The following is a 26480-nucleotide window of genomic DNA, read 5'->3' on the forward strand; positions in this document are numbered from 1 at the left end:
TCCCCATTTCCAGGTGCAAAAGCCAGGAGGAGAATCCAGGATGGCAAATCCACGGGCTCTGTGTCCACCAGGTCATTAACCTCTCCATAAATAGCATCCCACACGCTCGTCCTGCTTTCCTTCGGCCGTGACATACCATTAAAGACATTTAAGCTGTCACTTGGACAGGGTGTGATGTCCCCTGAGGTCCCCGAAGGAGGTGACAACCATAGGAAATAGATCCTAATGGAGCCCAAGGGGAACCAAGGTCGCTCTGGGAAGATTTGTTGGGGCAGTCTCGGATGACTGGGCTCTTTCTGCCTGGGCTCCAGAGGCATTTTCCCATCTCCAGGCTCCCTGCATGGCTGAGCTGCTGCGATCCGGTCCCCTGGCAAAAGCCCATCAGTGCAGCAGGGCAAATGGTACCCGCATTATGGGGCTGTGCAGGGACCCTGCAGAACCCTCATCCCGCTGAGCATCCCTGCAGCTCCTTCAGCAGAGAGATAAAGCTATCCTCACCTGCAGGATAACAGGGAACACATGGATGTGGGGCTCCTGCTCCTACCTAGAGGCAGCAGGATGGACCTAAAAGGCTCCTAAAGCATCTCTGGTTGTCCCGCTGGCCCCCAAGTCTTGCACCAAGTTTTCTGCACATATATATATATTATATGTGGGACAACTGAGAGGCTTGAAACCACGTCTGAAGTTTGCTCCAGGCAGACACTTCCCTGTGATCTTTAAAATATACAGCATGACGCGAGGGATTTTAAATAGATCAAAATACATTTATTACATATTTATATTATTTTCTCTAGTCTATTTATATCTTTTGGAGACTCTTATATATAATATATATAATATATTTAAAATAACATAAAATTGGCCAGTTTTGTCATCTGAAATACATTTTACAAATATATATATACATTGACACATATATCTCAAATATATGTGCAATGAGACAGAGAAACACCAGAGGTGGAAAAGGTACAGATACTTCATTGCATCCATCAGCTCATCTATGGCTGCGCGTCACCGTCGCCCCAGCGACTCGCCCTTTTACCCCTGGGAAACCAGTGCTCCCAGTTGCCAACCTGCCCGTGTGAACTGGCGCTGGGTCTCGGTCCCCAAACCCTGTGGGATCAAGCCTGTGGGAGCACCAGGGTGTTTTGGGGGGGATGATGGAGCCCCAGGAGCGGGCAGCAGCACAGATGTGCTCAGCGATGGGTGGCATCAGGTTGGGCACTGTCCTCATGTCCCCTCCCTGCTCATAACACAGCCAGATCCTGCCCTGTGCCAACCCCACCGTGGCAGCATTCCTGAATTTGGGGGGGGGGGGGGTGGTTAAGAGAGCAGGATCCAGCTGGAATGCCAAACCCGGCTGCCATACACTCATTTCAGTGTGAAAGAAACGGAAGATGGAGGGGAAACACACTGGGGATTCTTTTGGTTGTCAGCACGAGAGGAAAGGAAAGAGCAGGAGGGTTTAAAAATAACCGTATTTGTTCTGCCTTATTAAAGATAGAAAAGGTGGCTCTGGATTCATCTCCTACAAAAGGTTTGAAGGTCAAGCAGGCACCGAATCGCAAAAGGTTAAGCACTAAGTGATTGTCCCAGCCCTAAAAGAAGACTAAGTGCACTAAATTCCGTTATGAGAAGCTAAGGCTCATCCCAACGGCTTCCAGCCCTGGGGATCTTCTGCCCGGGTCTCCCATGGGCAGAGGATGCTCTTCCGATCCAGGGGGTTTGGGGCACAGGGATGCGGCTGCTTTCTGCTCTCACTGGTGTATTTCGGGGGGGTGAAGCCAAGCGGGAGCAGCAGCGGGTCCAGCTCCTGGTCCCCATGGCTGGTGCTGGAGGCTGCTCCAAGCCCCAGCCGAGGGCAATCCCTATGGGATGCTGGCCAAGAGGATTAGCGGCTCTTGCCTTTCTCGGCCTCCTGCCATCCTCCAAGGATCAAGTGTAACGCTGGAGTTAACTCCATGGATGCAGCGGCCTCGGCTTGGAGGACATGGCTGATGGCTGGTTCAAGGGGAGCATGTCCCCCTGCTTTCCTCTAATCCCCTTCCCACCGGGATCCCGCTCCATCCCTTGGGTGACCAACACTAAACCCCACACCCCGCGAGCATCCCTGTGCCTTTCCAACCCCTCATTGGAACCCAAGTGCCAAACAAACACCACCTGGGGGCCTTTTTCCACTCCCCTCCTTCATTCTTTAACAACCCATGTGATTCCAACCCTCCCTGGGCAGCTGCCCCAATGCTCCCTGATGGTGAGAAAGAAGACCAATAGCTCAGAGCACTCACAGGTAGGCAAAAATAAGGTTTATACACTATGTACCAGCGTGGTCCATGGCCAGGACGAGGACTATACAGTATATATATGACAACTCGCCAGAGCTAGATCCTCACTAGTGGGGAATGGGAAAGGGGGTATGTGAACAGGGGCCGGGAAGGGTCCGAACCCCCCATCCATGGGCACTTCCCGGCCTGGTTCACATCTTCCTACGCAGCAGTTTAAAAATACATCTGTATATATTATTCTATTCTCCCAGGTAACACTGTACAGTCATAGAAGTTTCTTTAAAAGCAATAATTTACTTAAAGACATCTCTATTTTTTCCTTCTGTTGTTTTATACAAATATTTACTGTGAGATATATATATATATTTATAAAGAAAGGAACCCTCTGAGAACCCTACAGCAGCAAGATGTGCACCTTTTGTTTGTATAATAATAAGTATTTATTCAAAAGAACCTAAACCACTTAAAAGCATCTTCTTAAAAAAATAAATAGGTAGTGAGCACACACAGTCTCTCTGCCCCCCCTTTTCCATCGTTCCCACCCCCTGGATGCTATGGTGCAAAAAGCAGGTGGGAAAACCATGCCCCCCAGGAGCAAAGGGATCGGTGATGGGATGGCATCCGCGTTCCCTGCCTTAGAAACATGTATGTTGTGGCCAGAGCTCAATGGCGTATCCCTGTGTGTCCCTGCTTTTGGGGCTCCCAGTGCTAGCCCCGGGGATGTTTTCTCCCAGTGGCTGGCTTTTAGGGCAGCCCCATGGTGGGCAGTGTGGGGTGGTGGTGGTGATGGATGCTGTTAGGAACTGCAGGGATGATATCCCGGTCCCTTTCCCGCAGCCGAATGGTGAGATGCGATGCTTGGGGACACAGGGAAGTGGGGGGCACTGGGGAAGCTGCTCCCCAGAGCCCTTTACAAGATGGGGATGAGGACACAGGACAAATCTTGCCTTTGCCACCGAGGTTTGGACATGCCACAGCAAGATGTAATGCCAGGACACGGCTTTCCTGATGTGGGCCTTGGGGAGAGAAGCACCGGGAACCTGTCACACTGACAGGGACCCGGCTCTCAACGCCTTATCCCTAAGGATGGGTGCTATCGGGCTCCACACCCAGGGTTGGGTGTGGGATGCCTGTGGATACCAAAGCCTTTCCCACAGCCACAGGGAGCAGGGAGCCAGATTTTGGCTCCCAGAGCACCAATGAGCAGCACAGCCTGGATGGAGGGAACGCAACCTGCCTGTTCCAGCTCCTTCCCTCTTGCAAAGGCAGGGAACAGGGCAGGAGCCAAGGCTTCCCATGCATGGGGTTGCTTTGCCTTAGCAAAAGCTAAACCAGCGTGCCACCAAGGCCAGCCTAAACCACAGCAGACAGTGGGATGAGGACACTGCCACAGAGGCAGAGCAAAGGGGGCATCACCCCGGGGAGGGATGCAAGCAGGGAAGCAGGATACCGCAGAGGAGGGCTTGGTGTGGGATGAGTTTGCATCTCTAAGGCACAATCCACCTCAAGGCTGGGACGCAGGGACGGGTTGAAGTGCTAGACAGGGTGGTTGCTTTTGTCTGGCCTCAGTTGGTTTAGGGAAAGCATCTGCCTCTGAAGCAGGACTCTCCGGTGAATGGGGAATTCTTAAATCCCAGCCTGGCACAGGGACAGCTCCTGTGCTAGAAGAAGTGCAACCCACCAAGATGACTGTCACATTGGTTTCCACGTTTGAAATGAGTTTTTCAAAGGCGAAAATACCAAATTGGTTGGAAAAGGGGGGCGGGGGATACCCAATCTTGAGAGCTTTCCACTCTCCTTTTTGTGCTTTTCACTGTTTTGTCCCAGTTACGGCGAAACTCATGAATTCCCCATCGGAGATGCTGGGGGAGACCCAACGCTTCAGCAGCTGATGCCGCACGCCCCATTTCCACCCTGAAGATCAGCATTTCCTGAAACTGGCTCATCGCTGTGTTTGCAATGCTTCTCTCTCTCTGGTTTGAACTTCCCTTTGCCAGTCATTATGCCACTTGCTTTTGCTTCCACAGACCTCCAGTCACTTACGTCTGTTTTCTACCTATGAAGCCATTGCCAGTGGCAAACAAACCACCCCAAAATTGGATGCAGTCTTGACTTCTAGCTCTTAAATCTTGCCCAGCAAGTCACCCCCTCAAAGGACCCTGGTGGCTTATTCATTCCCTAGTTCATTTGTATAAAATACCGGATGACTTTGTTCAGATTTAATATTATTATTATTATTGTTATTATTATTATTATTATTATTATTTTGGTAAACAGTCTCCCAAAGAGTTTCAGTGAAAAAATTAAAAACTCTCTCACCTCTCACTCCCCTCCCTTTTATTCCCCAAATTAAAAAGCAGTACGTTAATGTTGCATGGTATTTCAAGTGTTGTTCTTGTGCAACTGAACCCGACCGCCTGTTGGAAGGAGCAATTTTGTTGCTGTTGTTGCTGCTCAGTTAAAAATGAAAGGAAAAAAAAAAGTAAAAGAGAAAGATTTGTTTCCTGATAATTCCTCTTTTTGGATCTCGGGTCCAAGAAAACGCTTTCCCTGCAAGGAGAGCAAAGCCCCATGGGGGCACATGGGGCGAGCGCCTTCCCGCACCCCACTGACCTTCGCCATCCATCCATCCATCCATCCATCCATCCATCCATCCATCATCCATCAATCTCTCCATCCACCCAACTCTCCATCCATCATCTATCCACCCATCCATCATCTATCCATCTATCCCCCCAGAGCCACCGGCCCCACCGCGGGCACCGGGCGCGGGAGCCGCGCCGTGGCCCTGCCGCCGTCCCCTCCTGCAGACCGCTCAGTGGTTATTGCGATGAAACTGAACACTATGAACGATACTAATTTCTCAAGCATTCCTATGGCACTTGCATTGTTCTGCATAATTGGAGCGGGTTTTAGGGGAAGAGATTAGAGGAGGAAAAAAAATACCCTCGGAAAAGTCAATGGAAGGACCAAGAGTCATATTTCCGACTCCCTCCTGTATGACCGCTGATCCAATGCTATTGTGGCTTGCAGCCTGTCGAACTCGTGCCTGTTGTCTGGGCTCAGTTCCTCCAAACCCCGGCTGTCATCGTCTTCCTCTTCCTCGTCGCGGCTCATGAAGGCCAGCTCGTTCTCGTAGCAGAAGGAGTTGGTGCTGGACAGCAGGAATTTGTTCTCCACCAAGTCCTTGGCGCTGCAGCGGGGGGTGGACGGGACCTCGTAGGTTTTGTGGAAGTGGGAATAGTCTACTTTGTACTGGTTTTTCTCCTCGAACAAGACTGGCTCGAAGCGGTGGCCCCAGAGGATCTCACTGGCCAGGTAGGAGCTCCGAGCTTGCGTTGTCATAGCGGTGGCTTCCACCATGCCTTCCAGAATGACCACGATCTCAAAGTCGTCCGTCTCCAAGTCCTGGCGGCTGATCCCGAACAAGGGGCTGTCTTCGTTGATCTCGTGGAGAATGGTGATGGGAGACACCAAGAAGATACGGTCCAAGCCTTTATCAAACCCCACGTCGATGTCTATTTGGTCAAGGGGTATGTACTCCCCTTCTTCTGTGATCCTGGGCTTAATTAGCTGAGCTCGTACGTGGGCTTCTACTATGTGGCTTTTCCGGAGGTTCCCAACTCTCCACATGAGGCAGAGTTTTCCATCTCTCATTGCCACTACCGCGTTATGGCTGAAAAGCAAAGTCTGGGCCCGTTTTTTGGGCCTGGCCATCTTTGCCATTATTGCACCAATCATGAAAGAGTCAATTATACACCCCACGATGGACTGAACCACCACCATGAAGACGGCGAGCGGGCACTCCTCCGTCACGCAGCGGAAGCCATAACCAATAGTCGTTTGGGTCTCGATGGAGAACAGAAAAGCAGCCACAAAGCCATTGACCTGCAGAACGCAAGGCTTGAAGGTATCATCTCCAACTGGGTTTTCCAGGTCTCCGTGAATGAGTGCAATGAGCCAGAAAATCAGCCCAAACAACAACCAGGACACTAGAAACGCCAAGGAAAAGAGCAAGAGCATATACCTCCAGCGGATGTCAACGCACGTGGTAAACATGTCCGCAATGTACCTCTGCGGCTTGTCGTCCATGTTGGTGAACTCCACGTTGCACTGGCCGTTCTTCTTTACAAACCTGTTCCTGCATTTCCTCCTGGTGTGGATTTTCCCATTGCCAAAGCCGTTGATGCCTGGCATGGTTGTCAACCTCAGCCCGTCTTCCTCGGAGGACACGATGCTGTAAGGGTTGACTCTGCCGGCAGTCATCCCTGAGCCAAGCCCACAGTGAAGGTGAAGGGTCCTGTGACACCCAGCGTCCCCCTGGCCCACCCCTGCCCACCCCCCAAGTTCTGTTGCGGTGGAAGAGGAGTCCCAAGCTTCCACGTCTTGGCTGCCACGTCAGCACGCTGATCCCGTGAGAGGCTCTGCAAGGAGAAAACAAGGACACGTTTCTTACTTCTCATGCCAAAGGTACCCAAAGGGCTGTTTGGCCATGGGTCTGACAGGGTGGGTGGCTGCATGTTGAATGAAGACACCCCCCCCAATGAGCTAACTCTCCTTCTTATGCCTAGGCATAAGAGGAAGAAGAAGGTCTTAGAGTTCATCCTTTCATACTACAGAGCGAGTGAGCAAACCTTGCTGGGGAGATGGACCATTTGTGGGAGCCTCAACGACAGCAGTGGATGAAAAGCCTTGGGTAGCACTGGAATCTCTTCCCCTTCGCTTTTCTCATGAACTCCGCTGTCAGAGCAGGGTCAGGCTGCTGGAGAGGAAAGCGGAGAGGCCAAGATGTTCTCCTCAGCAGATATCTCCTTAGAGATATCAATAAAGGTACTCCTGAAAGCAGCTCCATCAGTTCACATTGCCCGTGCCAGATGGACCGCTGCCCAGCACATTGCAGCAGCGGCTGCCCGACCTCCTGAGCACCAGCTCTTCTGGGGTCAAGGGAAAGCTCAGGGAGATGTGGATTTAACCTCCATCTCCCAGCCCCGGGATGGGAGAGGACACGGTCAACGTGCAGCCGGTTGGAGAAGGCCCCGGGAAGGCACTCACTTGGGGCAGAGGAGCAACTTTCCCAACGCATCCATTGGGACACGGAGCCATCTACGGTCACAGATGGGTTTTGTTGGCCAAAACCGATGAAGGGACAACTGCCACTGGGGAATGGGGAGCTGTTTTGATCCTTTTTAGAGGGCTCAGCTGCAGGGTCAAGGACCTACACATGGCTTTGCCTGGGAAAGACGTGGCATGGATATAGGAGAGGAGGCCCAAGCTGGGACGGTGGGGGAACCCAGTGGCACCCTGGCAGAGGGGACCCCATCCCCTCTGCAATGGCGTGTGTAGCTGCATCAGGCAGTGAACAGCATTGTAGAAGCCACATGGCACATAAAGCACCCTATAGAGGTGGCACGGCAGGAACGCTCCCCAAACCCACCCCTGCTGCAGCTCATCCTGTTATTTAGGGACATGGGATGTGTCACTAACAACGGAACCACCTTGCTGGCAATGAGACCTGCATGGAGGAGCAGTGTGGTGGGGAATGGACGCAGAGCCCCATGTAACACCCCATTCCCCAGCCTGGCTCACGCCTGGGGGCACAGTTGATCCCGCCGGGCTGTACACGCTATGTCGGATCCACTGGCATCGGATCGATGCAGTCGATTCCTGCTATCAGCTCGAGTGCTTGGAGCTATGCTGGGACAAGAACACCCTTTCCATTACACCATTACATGGTGGCCGGCACCAGGGAGCATTGCCAGGCACAGCCTGCCTGGGGCTGCATCAGCCTGACTAGCAATGATACCCTGGGTTGCCTTCTTACTGAAGATCTCCCCAAATCCAGCCTGGGATTTGGGAATCCCAGCACCACAAGCAGAGCACTGACAGCCTACCCAAACCTCCCAGGTCCTGATACACCAAACAGCATCTTTCCTCCAGCACAACCTTGTTTTATCCCCAAGCGCCACTGTCATTTATGGTGTGTCAGCAGACCAAGGGATTGCTCACACCGACGTGAGAGCCTCTCCCTCCTTCCAGACGTTCGGAACAGCAAAATAGGCATGAACACTAATATTAACTTTGAATATTTCCAACTTGGAAGTCAAATGGGACCGAAGTGGCTGTGCAGAGCTGATGTGTCAGGATGGCTGCAGGCTCACACTGCCAAATCCTTGCTGCTCACCCATCCCCAGTATCCCTCCTGACCGCACCAGCTCCATTCATTTATCTCCCTTCTCCTTTGTCAATGAGAGCGGAGCGTGGGGAGCCAGAAGAGGCTGTTTCTCCATCACCCCTCTGGATGTCCTTTTAATGAAGTCCTGGTACATCGGAGAAGGGAGCGAACTGCAGAGAGCGCCCGGTGACCTGCGCAGGATTAGCTGGGGCTGGATTAACTGTGCTGGCAGGCAGACGTGCAGGGCACTGCAGAGGCAGCAGCGCTGCCTTCACCTGGGGGACAGCCCCAGGGACCCCCGGGCTCCCCACTCACTGTCACCGCTCCCCTCTGTCTTCCCCCTTTCCCCCTTCCCTCCTTCCATCCCTCCTGTCTTCCCTTCATTCTTCCTTCTTCCTGCTCTTTTATTTTTATTTTTATTTATTTTTTCTGTTTTTTTTTCTTCTTTTTCTCTTGTTTCTTTTTGTTTTCTTTTTTTCTTCCCTTCTTCTTTCTTTCTCCTCTTCCCTAGTACTTTCTCTTTCCCTTTCCCTTTCCTTTTCCCTTTCCCTTCCCCTTCCCCTTTCCCTTTCCCTTTCTCTTTTTCTCTGCTTTTCCCTTTCTGCTTCCCTTTTTCTCTCCCTTTCCATTTCTGTTCCACTTCCCCTTTCCCTTCCCCTTTCCCTTTCCCTTTCCCTTTCCCGTTCCCTTTCCCTTTCCCTTTCTTTTTTTCTCTCCCTTTCCCTTTCCCTTCCCTTTTTTCTCTCCCTTTCCCTTCTCCTTTCCCTTTCCCTTTTTCTTTTTCTCTCCCTTTCCCTTTCCCTTTCCCTTTCCCTTTCCCTCTTTCCCTTTCCCTTCCCCTTTCCCTTTCCCTTCCCCTTTCCCTTTCCCTTCCCCTTTCCCTTTCCATTTCCATTATTTTCCCTTTCCCCTTCAGTTTTCCTTTTTACTTTCTTTTTTCCTTTTCCCTTTCTCTTTTTTTCTCTTTTTTTCTCTTTCTCTCTTCCTCTCTTTCCTCCCTTCCTCCCTTCCTCCCTTCCTTCCTTCCTTCCTTCCTTCCTTCCTTCCTTCCTTCCTTCCTTCCACCCCATCCGAGCACCCCAGCATCAGGGAACCCTTTGCTGCAGGAGGATGCCAGGACAGACCCGAGGGGCTGACACTGCTTCAGGGATGGAGCAGCTCCAGGTCCCACACGGGACCCCGCATCCACTGGGGCTGAGTCTCCCCTGGAAGCCGGCAGCAGCAGCAGCATGGGGAGACAGCAGCTAAATAAAGGCGCTCAGAGTGGCTCTGCCGGAGCAGCCGCCTGCGGCTCCTGCTTTATTTAGCCCCGTTTTGTTTGGAAAAACTCTCTCCGAGTTTGCTGAAAGCTGAGTTTCTGCTGTGGTTCCAATGGGAAGGCTCGAGCCCCACGCTGCCGCCGCGGGAGGCTCGGGCTGGGATACAGCTCATGGAAACCCGCGGCCGGATGGGCTGTGCCGTGGGTACCAGTGAGGAACCACGGCCCTATAGGGACCCTGTGCGTCCTTGGGTCACCCTCCAGCATCACCCTGGCATCTCCCAACTGATGGAGGTGTTATAAGAGGTGACATCCCCCTGTCCCTGCCTCCTCTCTGTGTGTTTCACACCCCTGAGCATCACAATTCCACCCCCTGGGAGCAAACTCAAAGCTTTCCCTAATAACCTCTTCCCCCTTAATCCTATTGTCAGTGCTGACAAACCCATGCTGGGTGTTGAGCAGGTCCAGGACCATCCCCTGCTGCTCTTGTGCAGCACTAATAGTGTTAACACGTAGGAAACAAAACAAGCCCATAATATCAGTAGCGGGAAGGAACAGCCCATAGCGCCATGGACTACCCCAGCTAATGAGCTGACATTAGAGGCAATGACTCCTGCCACTAAACTGCAGCCACCAAAATCCCACCACGAAGCGAATTCCCGCAGAGAACCCAAGTGTTTCCAGCAAGCTGGATGCCTAATCTTATTTTCATTCTATTTTAAAAGGGAGTTAAATGTTAACACCAAGCTTCTGAGCAGCCTGTGAGCCAAGGACACGTGCGCAGTGCCGGGGAAGTCACTAGTTAGAGCCCATTGAATGTGTCGGTGAGATTTAGCATCACACCTTTCCACCGTAACCACTGGAAGGGGATGTGTTTTAGGGCCATCAGGGATGCTGCTCCCCCTCCTGCAACCCCTCGGTGTGGATTTTCTCCCTGTGAATGGAAGGGGAATGAGCTGAGTTCAAGTGGGATGAACCCATATGGAGACTCGGAGGAGCTGAGGCTGCGGATGGAGGTGACCATAGAAGAGGGGATGGTGCAAGGAGGTCACTCTCGGCGCTGCTGCCTGCCCTGCGCTGGGAGATAATGCTGCTATCTCCTGCAGCAATGCCCTTCATGCCCCAGCAGCGGGACAGCAATGTCAGCACCGAGGAGGGAGCTCTGCCGTGGCCACACCAGGGTGCTCAAACCCCTCCTGCTCACCCCGTCCTGATGAAGTGACCCAGCACTGAGCACCCACACAATGGGGGTCAGTGGAGCTGCGGAGGGGAGGCTGCTGCCTTAATAACTTGGTCCTCCAAAGCCCTGCTTTTGGGTACTTCCAATAAATTAAGGGTTGACATGGAGGGGGGGCCAGGCCCTTATAAATGGCCCTCCAGTTTCCTTCTGCTGCCGGGGTTATTGTTCCTAAGAATGGGAGAAAACTGCTCTGTTTTGGCAAGGACATGGACAGAAAACAGCCGCAGGCATGCATCCCCCCCCCATGGAACCCCATGCACCCCCTTAGTGCCAGCGAGCAGCCGAGACATCGCTGTCTGCAAGCCTTGATGGTGCACGCAGGAGGGAAACTGATGCACAAAGGACAAGGAAGGCCCTTGGTGGGGAATATGGAGGGAATGGGGTACCTGGAGAGGTGCTGGCTCATCCCCATCCCCCTGAGCCACGTGCGGATGCTGCCGCATGGGAGGAGAAAAGGGTCCACGTGCGGTGCTCAGCACCACCGGGGCCAGGTGGCCTCTGCAGGGTGATGGGCTTGTGCTTAAGCGCCATAAAACTGCTATATGTGCCCTGGATCAGTGGGGATCCTGGGAAAGATCCCTACAGGGGCTGCATTGAGCACACGGTTGGTCCCCAAATACCATGGCACAACAAGGGATGGAGCATCCCGGTCCAGATGCCTCTGTGTCTGTTCCAGCCCCAGCACCCATCTGGGCTCCAACACCAAGGCTTCACAGTTAGGACCCCACCACCACTCCTGTGATGTCCTCCCCTCAGCACAGTGTCAAAGGTGTCAGGAAACACCACAGGACCCACATCCAGCCCTGAAATCCCATCTTGCTTCCCTCAGAAACAGGGTGTGCTCACATCCATACAGCTGGACATGGCTGGGAATAAGGAGGAGGGCAAAGGGGTATGGAGGGGGAGGAAGGCCTTGGCAGGGTCAATCCACATTGGGTGCTGCCAAAGGATGCCCCTAAACCCCAAGGGATGCATCCAGACTGCCCTATCCCTGCAAGACCCCTGCCCAAACCTTTGTGGTACCCACAACCCCATCCCCGCAACCGCATCCCCACAACTGCATCCCCACAACTGCATCCCCACAGCCCCATCCCCACAACCAGTCCTGGCTGCCCCAGTTCAGAGAATGGATGTTAATGCCCCACAGATCACCCTGGGAAGGGGAGCAGAGCCTCAGGCACCCCTTTGGGCAGGGGGATACTGGGAGGAAGAGGTCAGCCCTTACCTGGTGTATGCCCGGGGGGGTCTCCCCATGGCTCCCCGGCCATGGCTGCAGGGCGCAGGGTGCCCCTGGCCCTGCTGTAGCCCAGGGCAAAGCCAGAGAGTTTTAATTGAGTTTCTAGATTATCCCGGGGGAGAAATTGTAATCTCCTTAAATCCAACCTCTGCTCGCGTCCCGTAACCTCCTGTCCTGCGCTGGGGAAGGGATTTACAGAGGGGGAGGGGATGCTTCCCAGCCTGCTGATGCTCCGGACCCAGCTCCCCACAGGATTTGTCCCATGGGATGTTAGGGATCTGCTCCCAACAGCCATGGAATTAAGGCTCTGCAGTAGGGCTACCAGTGGTGCTGGATGGTGCTGAAGGGAGCTGGCAATGGGTCAGTGGGGTGCTTGGGGGATGAAGATGAGCACCCCTGGATGGGAGGTGTCTGGGGCTTTGAACTGAAGCAAGTCCCCTTCCCTGGGAGCTTCCCTCCCCAAAAGCCGCATCCCTGGACCGCATGGGCCGGAGGGTGTTTGTGGATGGGTGACCTTGGGGTGTCTCCGTGCACTCTCCTCCATCACATGGCCCTGCTCCCTCCTGCATATTCCCATATCTGGATACGTGCTGGGCTCCAACCCCAGTGTCTCCCAAGGACAAATGCCAGCGATGGGGCTGCAGCAGATGATGGTAGAGCTGAAATCACCCGGTCACGCTCCTGCCTGCCCTGCGCCCTGCTTGCGCCATTGATGGGGCCTCAGCAGGGATGCAGGTTTCCATTGGGAATGGAAGGTTCCCATCCAGCACACGCCAAAAGACTCAGGGGGGGAAGGCCCTGAACAAGAGGGGATCACCCCGCTGCTAAAAACACCATGGGAAGAAAGGGAAAAACGGGATAGGAAAGGCAAATGTCTCCAAGGGGATTTGATCACCAAGCAGATGGAGATGAGGCGAGGGATGAAGCACCGAGGGGCTCCCATGCTGCAGGCAGCACCAGGGCAGAGCTCCACAGCATGAATTCATGGAGCAATTCCTGCTTAAACCTTAGGGTTAGAGGCAGATAGCGACGGATCTGGGCTCCATTCAGTCCTGCCGCAGGACTAATCCTTCCCAGCTCCCATTGAGGTCCTTGTCCCAAATCCCACCGGTGGTTTTCCCGTGTTCCTCGGCGCTCGCCCATCACACACACACCCCCCCCCCCCTTTACTCCAGGAGCCGCGTCTGGAACATCGCGTGTGTGGGCAGCGCCTGCGCCCAGGAAATGTTTATCCTGAAGGCGCGACACGCGGCAGGTTGGGAGCGATTGGGATGACAGCCGGAGCCCATGGAGCCGTGAGTGCTACGGCACCGGCTGGGAGTCAGCATGGAAAGGAGCAGGGTGAGCACAAGAACCAGCTCGGGATGGATGCACGGATCCCATGTTCCCGCAAGAGATGGGATGTAGGCAAGGCTGAGCTATCGACCACTCATCTGCATCCTCCGCTCTTTGTTGGGCTTTAAACCCACTGCTATTCCTGCTCCATCCAAGCATTAGAATCAAGGAATGGTTTGGGTTGGAAGGGACCTTAAAGCTCATCCAGTTCCAACCCCCTGCCATAGGCAGGGACACCTCACACTAAACCATGTTGCACGAGGCTTTGTCCAGCCTGGCCTTGAACACTGCCAGGGATGGAGCGCTCACAACTTCCTTAGTAAAGGACTTCTGCCTCATACCTAACCTAAGCTCTATTGATTGATGAGGAATACAACCCGCATCCTGCTATCCCAGGCAATTTCTCCTGGGGTAAAGTTGCCATTTCCACCCTTCAGCAACCTTCAGCATCGTTGAGGTGTCAGCAGAGCCCTAAACTTGGCTTGTAAGCAAAGGAAGAAGGAGATGGGGAGGAAAGGCCAAGCCATGCTTGGGCAGAGCCACCCTCCTGGCTCTACTTACCCAATGATGGCAGGAAGAGCAGGAGATGCCAAGCCTGATACCACTTCCTTCCTTCCCATAAAGGAACATCAGGGACTTTGCCCAGCAGCACGCTGCTGTCCTGCCTGATGGCTCCCCAGCTCACGTTACAGCCTCTCTTCTTCCCTACATGTACAGGAGCTGGCTGCAGCCATGGGGACCCATCACCAGCCAGAGGGACACCCACCTTTGATGCTATTTCTAAGGGGTAAGGAGTGAAATTGCAGTCATGGCAAGGAAGAACGAGTAGGAAGCCCAGGATGCCTCAGTGGTCTCAGGGGACTGGAATAGAAGCAGCTCAAGGAGGGTTACAGAGATTTTTGGGATGCAAAGGAGCAGCCAGAGGGTTGCAACACATTCAAACCTATCGGGTCAGACAGCAGGGCCAGGCTGCCAGGGGTGCAGGGCAAGACCTCGATTCTTTGGTCTTGCAACTTCATGATGGCCATGACCCAAACCCCATCTTCATGTGTTTCCCAAGGGATGAACTAAAATCCCCATCCTTTTCATCTGGGAGGCACAAACCCTCCTGACACGCACATGATGCCACTCAGCATCTTCAGGACAAAGGAGGCCTTTACACTGCTCTGCTCATGGCTCCAGCTCATGGCTCTGCCCACAACCAGCTCAAGAGTCCCAGTATCTTTTACATCCTGCATGGACTCCCGTTAACACTCCCATGCCTCAAGCTGAGCCTCTTGAGGGGGCATCTCCTTCATGGGAGGGGGGTACCAACTTTCTGGCCCCAGGTTTCTGCCTTTCTGCTCTACCCCAATGTTACTGGGGAGCTGGACACCCCCAGGCTGCAGACATGACCCCAAATCAAGCATCTGCAGGGTATTTTGGGGACCATCTTTATCTGCTGCAAGGAAGATTTAGCACAAGCATTGCGTAACGCTGGGGTGGGACACTGCTCCCGGCCCCTATCACCATCAGGGATCAGCCACTCAGTTAATCCTCCCTCTCCCTCATTCCCTGCCCATGGACACCCAGCCTGGCCCAGCAGGAAGGAGCCAAATCTCTGCCCAACATCAGCATCCACAAGGGCTGGTACCCCATAAGCTGGGGATGAGGTCCTGGGGGCCACCCCAACACCATCACCCAGGGCACCTACGTCACTTGGGAAGCGCTGCTCAAATGGGGATGCACAAAGGTACCCACTGGGCAGATGTGGATGCTCATTAATAACTCCCTTCTCATTACCTCTGTTGTGCATCACTTTGTTAAGGGACCTGGTAGATGCAGACCCTATGGGCAGAGACTTGGGCGCTGAAAAGGTCATTTTCAACCCAGCAATGTCCAGCACACATGCAGTTGTGTCCCCTCCTTTGCTCCCTTGCACAGCCCGGTCACTGATGGGTGGCTCACTCAGGCACACGCTGCAGGATCACAGGGGTAGATCACAATGAAATAGAAGCCAGGAATCCCTTTTACTTTATGCTAGCCCTATAAAACCAACCCCTATGTGTGTTCCAGGACAACCCTACAATAAATAAGGTGAATGCAAAGCTTTGGTGAGCCCGGGAACCTCTATATGAACACACACAGGTTGACAAGGAGCAGGGCACCATTCCTCCAGCTAGCAAACCCAAAATGCTCTCAAGAGGAGATTCTGGGGTGCAAAAGCAGCCTCTTGCTTCTGCCCATCAGCAACCCTTGGAGGTATAAACCCAGACATCACTCAGCATCCCTGCGATGGGCAGGCACGGAGCAAAGGTGCCCTGTGGCTGGTGCAGCACCCAGGACCGGCAGCACTGGGGACAGTGGGACACGGTGACATGCCCCCGGTGAAGAGCCACACGCAGTTACACAACCCTGCCCCGGCTGCCCTTGGTTGTGTGCGCTGTGCACGCTGCTATCGACACGGCCCCGGCCGCCCTCCGACATCCCTGCAGGGAGGAAAGTTTGCAAGCGGTGTAAATGTGAGTGCACGTGAGTGGGGGGGGACTGATCCAGCCCCCTCTGACCCCATAGCTCCTGCAGTGGTCCTCAGTGATGCTCTGGATTCACCAGCATCCCACTGTGCCCTGAGCGGTGGTGGGGTTGGGAGGGATGTGATGGTGATGAGCAGAGTAGGGGCAATGGGGAGAGCACCCACCACCAGTACCCTGCAGCTAAAAGCACCCCAAGCCTGACCCACTGGTTTTTAGGACGTGAAGGACCAGGCAGAAGGATGCAACAAGCTCAAACCTGAGGGTTGTGACACCAGACAAAGCAGCAAAGCTCCAAGTGCCCTCAGGCAGCACCTTGGCTTTTTGAACACGCCATTAATGATGCCCGTGACCCAAAAATCACCTTCAAGCTTTTTTTGCAGGGTAGGAAGAAAAATCACCCTCCTGTTCTGCTGGAGGTGAAACACATTTGCTGGTCTCACCAGCAGCCAGAAGTCCTCTCCTTAGCACAGCAGGAGGAATGCTTTAGTCCATAGAGAGGGGGAAACTGAGGCACAGCAGTTGGATGCCCACATCACTGCCTTCCTCTTGGCCTGGCCAGAGTTTGAGGTATTTATAAACCAATAAGGGAGCAGAAAGAACTTTCCCAATGCCAAATCTACATCCCCTCTCCTTGTCCTCCATGGAAACCATCTGTAATTATAGGTTTGGGGTGAGGGGCACCACTGCCAGTGTCACCCCAAAGGGCTTCACCCTCCTCTCCCTCACTATGGCAGAGCCAGGGACCAGCCTGTGCCACCACATGTCCCCATAGGACCCCATCCCCAAGGGGCCCTGATGGTTTGGTGCTGAATCCCCTCACCCTGTGTAGGGGACCCCATGGTTTTGGCACACACTCCTCCAGCCCATCCCGACACGCGCTGGGTGTCACAGCCGATGACAGCCTGAGCACGGCTGACATTGCCATGGTGACTATCGACCGCTGCTGCTGGGAGGATGCGTGTGGAGATGCTGCATCAGCACCTATCCCCCCCACACACACACACTTTAGTGACTGCAGGTACCCTCTGCTCTCCACCAGCCCCATTTCCACCCCTTTCTGCCCCATTGCACCCACAGGCAGCTTCCAAAACCTTCTCCATCACCTCACAGCTCCATCTCTACCAGCTGTGCCTCAGTTTCCCCATCCCTGCTCGTGCTGCTTGGCGGGGGGGTGATGTCCCCTCCCTGGGGTACGTTTCTGTCTCCCAACTTCGGCCAGGGCTGTGGAGTCGGAGGGATGCTGAGCGAAGGCTCTGTCGCTGTGGCAACCTGCCGCGGCCGTCTCCAGGAGACCGCCCAGGGATGCTGCAGAGCCACAGTGAGAGGGACCAGGGCGGGAGAGGGAAGGTATCCATAGGGAAACCACCCCCCTTTTCCACTCCTTTACCCAAACCACGGCCCGGATCGTTGTAACAGGGTGTAAAACCACCCTGAAAACAGCCACCAATTTGGCTCTGGGAACCAGCTGAGCACCGACAAGCTCACTGCACCCCAGGCTGGATGCAGTGATTCCAGCAGGATGCTCCTGTATGGGAAACGGGGCCCCGGCCGTTCCCAGGGACACCTGCAGGGCTGTGGTTATAATTGCTGGTAATAAGCCCATTAGCCTCTTAACCCTTATTAAGCAGCTTAGGGGGGACACGCACTGTTATACGCAAACCTGGAGGTGGAGAAGGGGCTGGTCAGGGCAAAGGGGATGGGATTTCAGTGGGTGTCACAGGGGGTGGTCACAGCTCCATCCCTCCCCTCCTGCATCCAGCCCACTCCGATGCTCTTTTCCAGTGGGACCATCGGCATCTCCCGATGATCCAGAGGACAGGGATGATGATGACGGGGCTGTCACATCCATGTGATGAGTGTGGGTGGCCTCAGTACTAGGGTGGGGGAAGCGAGACCCAGCCAGCACCCAACACGGCGCGGGACGGTTCGAATCGCTCCAGTTGGAAAAGGGCCCGTCTTTACATTTGCTAAATTAAAGGATGTCGGTGTCTGATGCCAAGCCCAGGCTCCCTTGGAAATACAAACTAATGGCAGCGAAGAAAGTGAGCTGAAACCAGAGCAAAAACGCTCCCGTGTTATCCAGCTGCACCAGGGCAGGGTTTAAATGGCAGCTTGCAGAGCACCAACCGTCACAAAGATCTCCCCTTTTTACCCCAAAATGCAGCTTTGCCCCCTCTGCTTGGTCGGACAGGCAAGCCAGGCTGCCATGCCGGCGTCCCCATCCTTCTCCAAGCCTGTCAGAAGTCAAATATCCCCCTTTTTTATGGATATGCTTGTTCTGTGCAATGGGATTTGACCAGCACAGAGTGAGATGTCGTGATTTCTCCAGCTCCGATTATTCCTATAGCCAGCTCCATCATTCCCAGCCCATAGCAGGCAGGCAGCAGGGTGCTGGCAGGGCACAGGGGCTGCCTCACAGCCCCTCACTGCTCCTCTTCCCTATGGAAATACCCGGGCTCAGGCTTGGGTTTCAATCCCTGCTGCTTCCCAGGCTCTGCCGGGGTGGGTTTGTGCTGCAGCTGAGCAAAGCCGGAGCGCGGTGCTTTGGGTTGGAGTGGGTTTTTCCTTTCCTAATTTTCTCTGCAAGATCAAATTAAACAAAGGAGCCCTTGTGGGAGCAGCGGAGGAAGGGAGCCTGCTTCCCTACAGATGTGCGTGTCCTCATGGATTGCAACTGCCGAATGAAGCTTTCCCTGCGCCTGGAATATTAGCCCGATCCCCCTCCTTTGCCTCCTGTGGTTTCACTGGTAGGAGACTGGCTCATTCTGCAGCCTCCCTGCTGGGAGGTTGTTCCCCAAATCCCTGTTCTTCACAAAAACATGGACAATGGGGCTTTTCCTGACCTCAGGTTGGAGTTGTCTCAAGTGCAAGGCAGGGAGCGCTTGGCAAAGTGGCAGGTGCTAGGATAGGATAGGATGGGATAAGGATAGGATAGGATAGGATAGGATAGGATAGGATAGGATAGGATAGGATAGGATAGGATAGGATAGGATAGGATAGGATAGGATAAGGATGGGGTAGGATACGATAAGATAGGATAGGATGGGATAAGGATAAGGTAGGATAGGATGGGATAAGATAGAATAGGATAGGATGGGATAAGATAGAATAGGATAGGATGGGATAAGGATAAGGTAGGATAGGATGCGATAAGATAGGATAGAATAGGATAGGATGGGATAAGGATGGGATAGGGTGCGGTAAGATAGGATAGGATGGGACAAGGATAAGTAGGACGGGATGGGATTAGGATAGGATAGGATAGGATAGGACAGGACAGGACAGGATAGAATAGGATAGGATAGGGTAGGGTAGGATAGGATGAAGCCAGCATCTCCCAGGTTATGAGGCTGCAAAGGAAGAGAAATGCTGTGGGTCAGGAGCTGAGGAGGGGCTCCCCTCTGCCCTCCAGCCTGCAACTGAAAGAGGAATGCCCAATGCATAACACTTGCAAATACACCCAAACCTTCCAGCTCCCTCAGACTGAGGAGCCAGCGCAGAAGCTGTTGCCATAGCTTTGCAGACCCCCGGTGAGTTTGGTAGCACAATCTGGACCACGGATCTATGCAAATCCCCAAGGCAGAAGTCTTTATGGAGGCATATGACAACCAAAAAAGAATAGCGCTCAGTGCTCTCCTCCCACACGCCACCCCCCAACTTCACCATCATTTAAATCAGTCTTGAGTTGGAAGAATTCAAATCAACACTGTCGTCACAGAGCCAAGCAGAGAGGTGACACAACTTGGATGCTGCTGGGGAAATTGCCCCCCTGAGACTCAAAACCCATCACTTTTTGAAGCCCCATAGAGGAAAACAAATGCACTGGCAACCCGCTGCCCCAAACCTTTCCAGCCAGGGCTGCCGGGGAGTTTTCCAACCAGCTTTTCCCTTGGGATCAACGGGAGGGGAACCATGGAGGGGAGGGGGGGAAATATCCATGACATGCTGCTGAGGCTGGAGAGCCACAGTTGGAAAACAAATCAAAGCTTCCAAAGAGAGAGATGCCAAGGAGATAAGTTGTTCCCGAGAGAAACAGGACATTCCTTTCGAGGGGGAGGACGAGAGGAGGAAGGCTCCTACCACCTCTTGTATAGATACTCAGGGGGCTCTGTGCACGGCAGCCTGCTCGGGCGGCATGTCCCCGCTGCGCGATGCTGCAGACACAGATGGCATCGCAGCTCCTGACTTCTCCTTTTTTTCCTGGTGTTGTTTTGGGTTTTTTTTTACTCTAAAAGCACGTTTTCCATGTGGGGGAAAGGTTGCTGCATCCTGCCAGCAGCCAGGCAGATGTGGATTTGTTCTCCAGGCTCCCAGAGACCTTCCTGCCTATCCACACCATGCACCCAGACCCTGCGCTGTCCCAGGGGATGCGGCTTGGTATCACCAGACTCCTCAGGGCTCTTATGGGAGTCACATAGGGAAGAAGCTGAGGGAAAAGCTGATACTTTGCTATTGCAAGAAGTGCCCAAATCAGGTCCCAGACCAACCCAGAGGGTGAAGGATCGGCAGTTTAGATTTTCCTTGCAAAGCATTTATGGGTCGCACAAGCAATGGGATGGAGCTGGAAGCAAGCAGGGGAGATCGTTTCAGTGCATCCCTGGTTGCTCCCCTGAATCTGCCCTGTTTGGCTATTCTGCATCCAATTCTTCCTGCAGGAAGTTTTATACCTGTGCCCTTGAGCAGAGCCTTGACATTATCCTTTGCTGGGAACAAGCCACCTGCCTCCTCAAGGCAGAGCCCGGGGAGGTAGGAGGGAGAGGAGGCAGGGGAGCAGGGTTGGCCCTGCTATAAATAACACCAATGGAAATGAAAGAGGTGGAAAAGCAGCAAACAGAAACCAATAAATCAAGGGAGATGGGTTCAGCTACGGGCAAACAGCTCCTTGTGGGCCTTGTGACCCTGCAGAATTGGGCACAAGAGAAAATGGGATCCATCGTAACAGAGCAGGATCCAGCCTGGACATTGCCTCTCTAGGAGGAGAGCCGTTGGCAGGAACAAAACACTTGGTATCGCCCCACTTTTCTTCATTGTAAAAGATAAAGATGAGAAACGGGAGAGTTGAATTATGGAGAGTTAAATCATGGGGAGTTAAATTAAGGCACCCATTGGACCATGTCAACACAGCACTGGCCTGGCTCCTGGTGTCACCAGTGCTGGACACCCAGCCATCCCATCCCCAAAAGCACCAGCAGGCTGCGAAATATACTGTGTTTAAGGCAATCGTTGTTTGCAATCTGTGATCCCGGAGAGAAAAAGGCAGAATAAAGCAACCTCTCATTTCTACCAGTAAAAGGGGAAATGCAGAAGCTCAGCAAGCACAGCGGCCAGCAGGTCACAGCCAGCAGTGCTGGAGTGATTCATCCTAAACAAGCCCAATGTAGTTAAACCAGCCTGGAGTAACGCAAGGAAAACAGCCCAGAGCTTGCCCTGCTGGTGCCTGCCAGGTATCAGCCTATGGAAGCGACGGGATCATCCCCACCACTGCTTTTCCCTCAGTCAAACACATGAAAAGCATCCAGATACTGCACCAAGACACATTATAAAGCGGGTTTATTTTCCCCTCTTTTCCCAGCCCATCTTCCCAGAGCACACCATTTCCCATCCCCAAAGGCTGCCGGAGGAGCCACGGACCAGGTACCACACCGCAGCATCCTCTGGTTTCCCCTAGGAAACTCATCTGAGCCGCTTCAGTTTGGCTTGTGTGTAAGTTATTATTAAAGCTGAGCAAATAATTCAGGGCGAAAGCTCCGGGAAGAAGGTTTTGCCTTTTCATTTTCCACTCTTGAGCTGTCTGCAATTTCCCCAGTGCTCAGGGATGATTTAAAGACCTGTCTCCGGACGGGAGCACTTTGCTGCGGCGTCAACTGCGAGTGTTTGATGGCCTGAATTTCACATGCGCTGATGAGGACACGCTGGACACATAAGGATGGATGAGTCTTTGCCGGTAACCTAATTAGGTGAGCAGCGTTTGCAAGCGGGTTTTGGGGGGTTTTGAATGTGTTTGAGACCTGCAAACCCTTCACGCCGAGATAACAACCTGTTCGTTAGGCAGGGCTCCGTGAGTGCTTTCCTTTATGGATCAGCATTTTTCCAGCTGCTGGTACCCGCCTCAACACACCATTTCCATGGAGCACCTCGATCGCTCTCTTTGCACCCCAAAACATCACTAAAGACATAGGAAAAAACACAAGGAAGGATAGGACCGTGGGGCTGTTGGGATGCAATGGCTCTGACCTTCCAGCGCCGCAGCCATCCCAGGCATTTGCTTCCTCATTAGTGGAAAGGTTAGGGAGAACGGATCGGCTCTGGGCAAACTCCCCGTGGTGCTCGCATGACGCAGGCTGGCAAAGGCAGCTCGCCCCGAGGCTCAGGCAAGAGCAGGCCAGAAACAAAGCAAGGAGAGGAGAGCCACATCAGTGGTCCCCATGCTTGTTTTTGTCCCCGCATCCCACCCGCCTATCCCATGCTGGGGTAAAGCAGAGTCTACCCTATAAGAGATACCCTCAAACCCTTTCCCAGAGGCTTGTGACCCCTGACTCATTGGGATGCTGAAGGGGCTGAGAAAGGGACACAAGCACTCCTATGGATGTGGGGGACACGATATTGAAGCAACCACATCCTATTTGGGGATTCAGCTCCGGAGAAAGGAACCGCACCAGGTTTGGGCACAGCAGCCGCTGCAGCCCAGTTTGTTTGCTCAGGATGGATCAAAACCCTGACATTAACCCCCTGCTGTAAAGACCCCCCCACCCCGAGCAGCGCATGTGTGACACAGAAGGAGCCATTTAAAGCCTCCCAGCACCCAAAGGGGCCAGGGCTGCTCTTGGGGCCATCCCAGGTAACGGAGCCTGGGGCTCCATTAGTCCTTGCTGGAAACCCTTCTCCAGCCGGACCACACGGCTCTCTCCTCCCATTGCATAAGTGCATTTTGTGAGCAAACCCAGCCTTTGGCCATGCTCTTTCTCCAGCCTCACTCTCCTTATTCCTTTCCCTCATTCCGGACAGTCACTGAAGCACCAAGAGAGGGAAAGGAGAGGAAAACCCAACGCTCATCCCACCCGTAAAGCAAAACCCAGGATGCAAGAAGGGGGAAAACAAGCAGCGAGTGGTGTCAGATGCCTCCCCCCAATCCATCCCCTCCTGGTTTGCCTGTGGGGGTTTGACAAAAGTGCCTTTCGGCTGACACAATGATTACAGGGTGCTGAGACACAAGTTGTACATGGATTTCTTCCCTGCATTTCAAGCAGGGTGAGGACACGGCCGCAAAAGCAGCTGCACTTCTGGAAGGGTCACAGTGATGGGGGAGAGGGGAGGTGGCAAAAGGAGGGATGATTTGGGGAGAGGAGGAAGGAGGGATAATTCCTGCTTAGGGAAAACAAGCAAGGAGAGAGCGGGTGGGAGCGTGCACGAGAGCGCGAAGCCAAAGGCAGGTCCATGATGGAGCGGGGATGGATTTGGTGCTGGTCTCTGAACCAGCCTGAAGCAGGAAGGGGAGAAGCTGGAGCTGCTTCCCGGTGAGCAGGGTGAGATCCTGTGGCACTGCTATGAGGATCCAGGCAGCAGCAGCAGCATTGGGAAGGTGCATGCAGCGTGCGTGCATCTCCCGGTGGGAATGCAGACTGAGCGGGGCAGAGCGCGGTGCCCTGGGCACACTTGGACTCCCCATGCCTGCAGGCAGTGGGTGCTGGGCAGCGGGGAGGAGGAGAGGAGGATTTGAGCTCCAAACTCAATCTGTTGGAGAACTTGGCCTGCTCCCCGTCAAGCTGAAAATAGCACACATGTAAGGACGTGCACGCAGTGCTGGCTGTGTCCTCGCCGAGCGCTTCCTTCCTGCTGTGCCCCAGCCCTCCACATTGCTGCCTCCCCACAGCCCCTCATATCCCCCCTATGGGGACAGGTCTCAGGCAGGAGGTGTTTTGGGCTCCTTAGAGCATCCTTATTATGGCAGAGTGAGGCTGGTGCATGGATATGGAGCTGGAGCCCTGTTCTTTCACCTTCATGTTTACCACGAGGTCTGTCCAGGGGCAGCATCCCCACCGTTATCATCTGGAGTGGGTGAGGATGAGCACAGCTCACGGCAGGAGCCGAGCTCTATTAGAAGCAGGCATCTGTCTTTAGCCCTCCCTATGGCCACCAGCTTGCACTCAGGATGGGGCAGTGAGCACATACGAGTGCCCAGGCAACTGTGGCAGCAGGGGTGTACCTCCATGAATCCCCAGTATTGCTCCAGATTATATCTGCAAACCCGTTGTTGGTGGTGGGATAACAAAGACATCATCCTCCTCTGCAGGAGCACGTGCTGCACGGTCGGGGTCGAGCCCCAGCCCGCACAGGGATGGTGAACTAGCAGAGCATGCAGCAAGCTGGAGGATGGAGATAACCCTGGCAGCAACCAGAGCTGATTCCTGCAGGGGAGAGGCAAGAAAACAGCCTGAGCTCCCAGTGGATATCAGGCACGGGAATAATGGGAGAGCTTTGCTGGGATGTCGGCCGCAGCTCTGAGCCCTGCTGTTTTCCCAGCCCTGTTTGAATGCTCCCTAAAGAAATGTTCCTCTAAAGAGTGCGTTCCCTGGGATGGAGGAATACAGGGTTTCTCACCCCAAATCTGCGCCTGCTGGGATGATGCTTTATGATGAGAGCTGCAGAGCCTGGCTGGGGACAGCAGCCGGATGACAAGGGACATCATGGGCATGGACCAAGCGCAGCTTTAACGGGCACTTGCAACCAAAAATGTACCTGAGCATCGCCAAAACCCCACTGCTTCCCAAAGGCCTTTGAGGAGCGGCATTAGCGAGCGTGTGGTATCAGCTCTCCTGAAACAAAGCCATTGTGGTCGAGGCAGGATCCTTATTAATTCCTTCCTCTCTTTAACTTCCAGTTTTCCTCAGTTCCCTTTCCAACTGCTCAGGTAGGGGTTGGGCTCCACCGGCACCGGTCCATGTCCCTGCGGCACAGCGCTGCCAGCGTTATCACTCCATTACACAGGGATGTGATGAGTGGTTGCATATAGGGTCTGTAACAAGCTTGGAGGCACATGAGGGGAAGGAAGCCCTGGATGGGGCAGAGAGCCATGGGGTGGAGGAAAAAGGAGGGTGGGGAGCACTGAAATAACACCCCGGAGCCATCGGCAGCCAAGCAGGGGGGACGCACAGCCAGGTCCTGGCAGGAAACTGCCACTTATTGGAACAGCATCGTTTGTGAACATCCCACCTTTTCCCTAGACACCACCCTCTGGGACAGAGCACAGGGAAAGGGGTGGGATGGGATCCCCTCAGCACCCACAAAACCCACCCAGTAATCGCTTTTCCCATCTCTGCCTGCAGCAGCTGCCTTGGACACTTATCCCCAACACATTCACCCTCCACTTTTGGGTACCCCCATTGCCCTCATTCCCCTTATTCCCCCCTCATGCCCTCATTCACCTTAAAAGCACCATTTCCCCTATTACAGCCCACACCCTTCAACCCTGCAATCCCCTCCAGCAGCACTGATGCCATTTAAGCATCCCCAGATCCCAGGGATGCTGATGTGCAGCAGCCCCGGTTCAGGGGACAGCCCTTGGATGCTCTGTGTCCTGCTGTGATACCCACTCACCCACCAGTTACATAAACTGCTTGGAGCTGGGACTGTTTTCATCTGTGTTGTCTCCAGCACTGTGCTCTTCAACTTTATTTGCATAACAAATAATTAATAATAATTAATGACTGGGAGAACGGTGCCGATTGCCAGATCCTGCTAATTAGAGCACCAGCGCCATTGCAGGCATCCCACAGCCCCATCTCCCCACCAAGCACAGGGCTGTGGTCAGGGATGTGATGGGGACCATGATCCTGTGGGACTCGTGTCCCTTTAAGGAGGAGGAAGAGGAGGAGGAGGAGGTGGCACTACCTGGGACGGGTCAATGGTGCTGGCAGGGTTTTGGCTGGTACCCACATGCCAGTGCCTCAATGCAGCCTCGCTCCATCACACAGCATCCCATGCTCTGCTTTCTCCCTGCCCTTATTAGAGCCGGGCCAACACTACTTAATTGTCTGACGATGGCACCACTCCATTAATTACCATGTAATTAATGGGAAAACCGGCTCATTAGACAGGAGCCTTTGCTCCAGCAGCCCCACAGCCAAATGGTGCTGGGGACGCTCCTCACCTGGGCCCCATTGCTGGTGGCAGCCCCTCACCATGGGAGGGGTCTGAAAGCATCAGGGAGACCCGACCCCCCCCGTGTCACTGACACTGGAAAGTAAGGAGTGAGGATGTGAGCGACTGCCTCGCCTGTAAGGGGACACTCGGGTGTACATGGCAGCCTCTGCCTGGAGCTCGCAGCCCTGCAGGGCATGGGCCCTGAGAGGGAAGAGAAAGGGATAAAAGGAAAAAAGGAAATGGGAAATGCTGAAAGGGGAAAGGGGAAAGGAAAATAATAATAAGAAAAAGTGAAAAGGACAA

General features: G+C 53.9%; 1 protein-coding gene across 2 annotated transcripts in view; it reads right to left on the reverse strand.

Moving 5' to 3' along the window:
- Positions 1-743: 743 nt before the first annotated feature.
- KCNJ12 (potassium inwardly rectifying channel subfamily J member 12) overlaps positions 744-26480 on the reverse strand; it is a 33710-nt gene continuing 7973 nt past the window's right edge. Inside the window, exons 1-3 of one of the 2 annotated variants that reach the window (XM_062631046.1) lie at positions 17141-17269; positions 6917-7044; positions 744-6706 (exon numbers count right to left, since the gene is read on the reverse strand). In XM_062631046.1, coding sequence (XP_062487030.1) covers positions 5259-6548 — 1290 coding nt within the window. In that variant the 5' untranslated portion in view covers positions 6549-6706; positions 6917-7044; positions 17141-17269 and the 3' untranslated portion in view covers positions 744-5258. Of the gene's footprint in view, positions 6707-6916; positions 7045-17140; positions 17270-26480 lie in introns of those variants that run through there. The other variant, XM_062631045.1, reaches the window with a different exon arrangement.

Source organism: Pezoporus occidentalis, unplaced genomic scaffold (assembly GCF_034315485.1).
Source record: "Pezoporus occidentalis ecotype Australia unplaced genomic scaffold, CSIRO_AGI_Poc_V1 ctg365, whole genome shotgun sequence".
Lineage (NCBI taxonomy): Eukaryota > Metazoa > Chordata > Aves > Psittaciformes > Psittacidae > Pezoporus > Pezoporus occidentalis.